The following is a 2,551-nucleotide window of genomic DNA, read 5'->3' on the forward strand; positions in this document are numbered from 1 at the left end:
TTTTTTTCATGAAAGTCACCCCCTTCAATTCATAAGACCCGATCCCCCCCCCCCCAAATTGAACCCAACTTGAACCCTAATTTCACCATTGTTGAAGAGAAAAGAAAGGGAGAAGAAGATAGCAGCAGGTTGAAGAACCAGTGAGAGGGAGAAAAAGATAGCAGTAGCTTGAAGAACCGATTCCCCCCAGGAACTCGTTGCTGTGATAGATGGAAAGAGTAAGCCAAATGTCAAGTGGAAGCTCCATGACCCATGGGTCTGTTCAAGGAACGATAAGGGTTTGCGATTGTGGGGCTGAGTTGAAACTGGTTACATGTTGGGTGGGTGAAAATGCTGGCCGACGATTCTATGGATGTGGAAAATATCATGTAAGTTTTGACAATCGAAACTGGGTTTCCTCTTCATCTTAGTTTGGAAAATATCATTAACAATGTTTGTAATATTTCTGGGTTTCCTTTTCAGGTTTATGGGAGGAGGTTGTGCTCATATTTTCATTGGTACGATGAGGAAGGCAATGTACGTGATAGGAAGGTTATTTCTGGGCTAATCCGCAAGCTTGAAGTGCATAAGAAGACGGAGATCTATTTGACTAGGTGTTGTGTCATTGGGTGGGGGCTTAATGCAGTTTTTCTGCTTGTGATTGTAATGTTGTTGCTGAAAATTTACCTTAGGAAATAGGACTCCTTTCATGTACTGGTTAGGAATTAAGCCTACATGTTTATGATGGAATGTAATTGGTAGCCTAATTGCTACTTGATGTTCTATTGCAATGAGAATTCTCACAGTTTAGTATAAAAGTCTATCCTGGTGCATGTTACAAAACAAAGAAACCAAATCATCCTTAATTAACACAGAAACCAAATCATGTCCACAGAAACCAAATCATCTTTAATTAACACAACATTTGAAGCTCCAAAGGTATCATGCTTAATTAAAACACCACAAAATACATAATTTAGGTTCACAGCCTTCAAAGGTAAGTTAGGGAAATAACAAATTACATAATTAAGGTTCCCACAACATCATAACTAAGGTTCACAAAACATCATAATTAAAGGGACCAAAACATCAAAATATGCCTAACTAGTTCCCACTTGACACAAAACATGTAACATCCCGATCTGACGACTGGCTTCCCGGGAAAACTTCCCAGGAGGTCACCCATCATAATATTGCTCCAAGGCTAGCACACTTAACCATGAAGTTCTTATGAGTTGGGCTCCCGAAAAGAAGTTGCAACTTGTTGTCATGAGTAGTACCAATAAAATCTTTTATGCCCTCCTCAACTGTATAGTCCATCCCTACACAGTCTCGGAATACCTCTTGTTCGGGTGTGGTGCGTCCCTCCACATAGAAGGCGATCAATCCTCGCCCTTCTCAGCTCAGGGCGTCACAGGCCCACCAACTTCCGCTTGGTTCGTCCTCGAACCACACCGTACTGGGAGAGGTCTGAAGGTGTGAAAAACGACTAGAAGGGGGGGGGGGTTGAATAGAGTTTTGAATATAAAAACTTTCCCCTTAAGATTTAAAGTAAATCTTTTCGGTTTCTCTGAGATAGACGGTGCAGCGGATAAAGATAGAGAGAAGAGAAAAGCACACAAGTATTTTATCCTGGTTCACTTGATAAATCCCTCAAGCTAATCCAGTCCACCCGTTAAGGTGATTTCTTCCTTCTTAGAATGAAGGCAATCCACTAATCAGATAATTGTTACAACTGCACTTGAAACCTACAAGTGACTAACAATACACTGACTTAGCTGTCACTAAGATTCACTCTCTTAGTCTTCTCTAGGATCCGATCAACCTTGATCTCCTAAAGGAATCACCACTAAGATTCACTCTCTTAGTCTTCTTAAGGATACTGACCTACCCGGTCCCTTAAGGAAAATCAAACAACTGTTTGAGGTTGGTGTTTACAAAGGTTTGCTTCTAAATAAGCTGAGTGTAAACTAAATAAGAACAGATGAAGAAAGTAGAAGCTTGAGTCTATTCTTGTATTGCAGCTCTTGGTTTCTCTCTTAGCTTTCTTCTTTTCTTCAGCCTTTTATAGTCCAAGGTGCAAAGGATATTTCTGTTGAGAGAATATGACCGTTGGAGGGCATTTCTGGAACTTCCAGAACCTGCTGTGGCTGAACCTTGGTAGGTAGGCTTTTCAGAATAGTACACTGCTCTTGTACTTCTTGATAGAGACATTTGCCTTTAACCATTGACTTCTGATCAGAGTTATGCTTCGTGTTGGAACTTGTGAAGCTTGGTGATCAGAGTCAGAGGGATGCTTGGATCCTCTGACCTTCGTAACTTCTGCTTCTGGACCTTCAGAGCTTCTGAACCTTCAGAGCCTCTGGTCCCTCAGAGCTTCTGGTCTTCAGATCTTCTGATCCTCAGATCTTCTGATCCTCTGATCTTCTGATCCTCTGATCTTCAGATCCTCTGATCTTCAGATCCTCTGATCTTCAGATCTTCTGATCCTCTGATCTTCTGATCCTCTGACGAATATATCTTCTGGTGTCAGAATCAGAACCTGTTTGTCAAAACACTCAAGACAAACATT

The 2,551-nt window shown here is 41.3% G+C and overlaps 1 protein-coding gene across 1 annotated transcript; it reads left to right on the forward strand.

The window, feature by feature from the left end:
* The first annotated feature begins 209 nt into the window (after nucleotides 1-209).
* Nucleotides 210-678, forward strand: LOC130713016 (uncharacterized). The gene is made up of 2 exons (XM_057562825.1): nucleotides 210-368; nucleotides 463-678. Exons 1-2 carry the CDS (start codon nucleotides 210-212, stop codon nucleotides 676-678), a joined length of 375 nt encoding a protein of 124 aa, XP_057418808.1.
* Nucleotides 679-2,551: the final 1,873 nt, after the last annotated feature.

Source organism: Lotus japonicus, chromosome 4 (genome assembly GCF_012489685.1).
Source record: "Lotus japonicus ecotype B-129 chromosome 4, LjGifu_v1.2".
Taxonomy (NCBI): Eukaryota; Viridiplantae; Streptophyta; class Magnoliopsida; order Fabales; family Fabaceae; genus Lotus; species Lotus japonicus.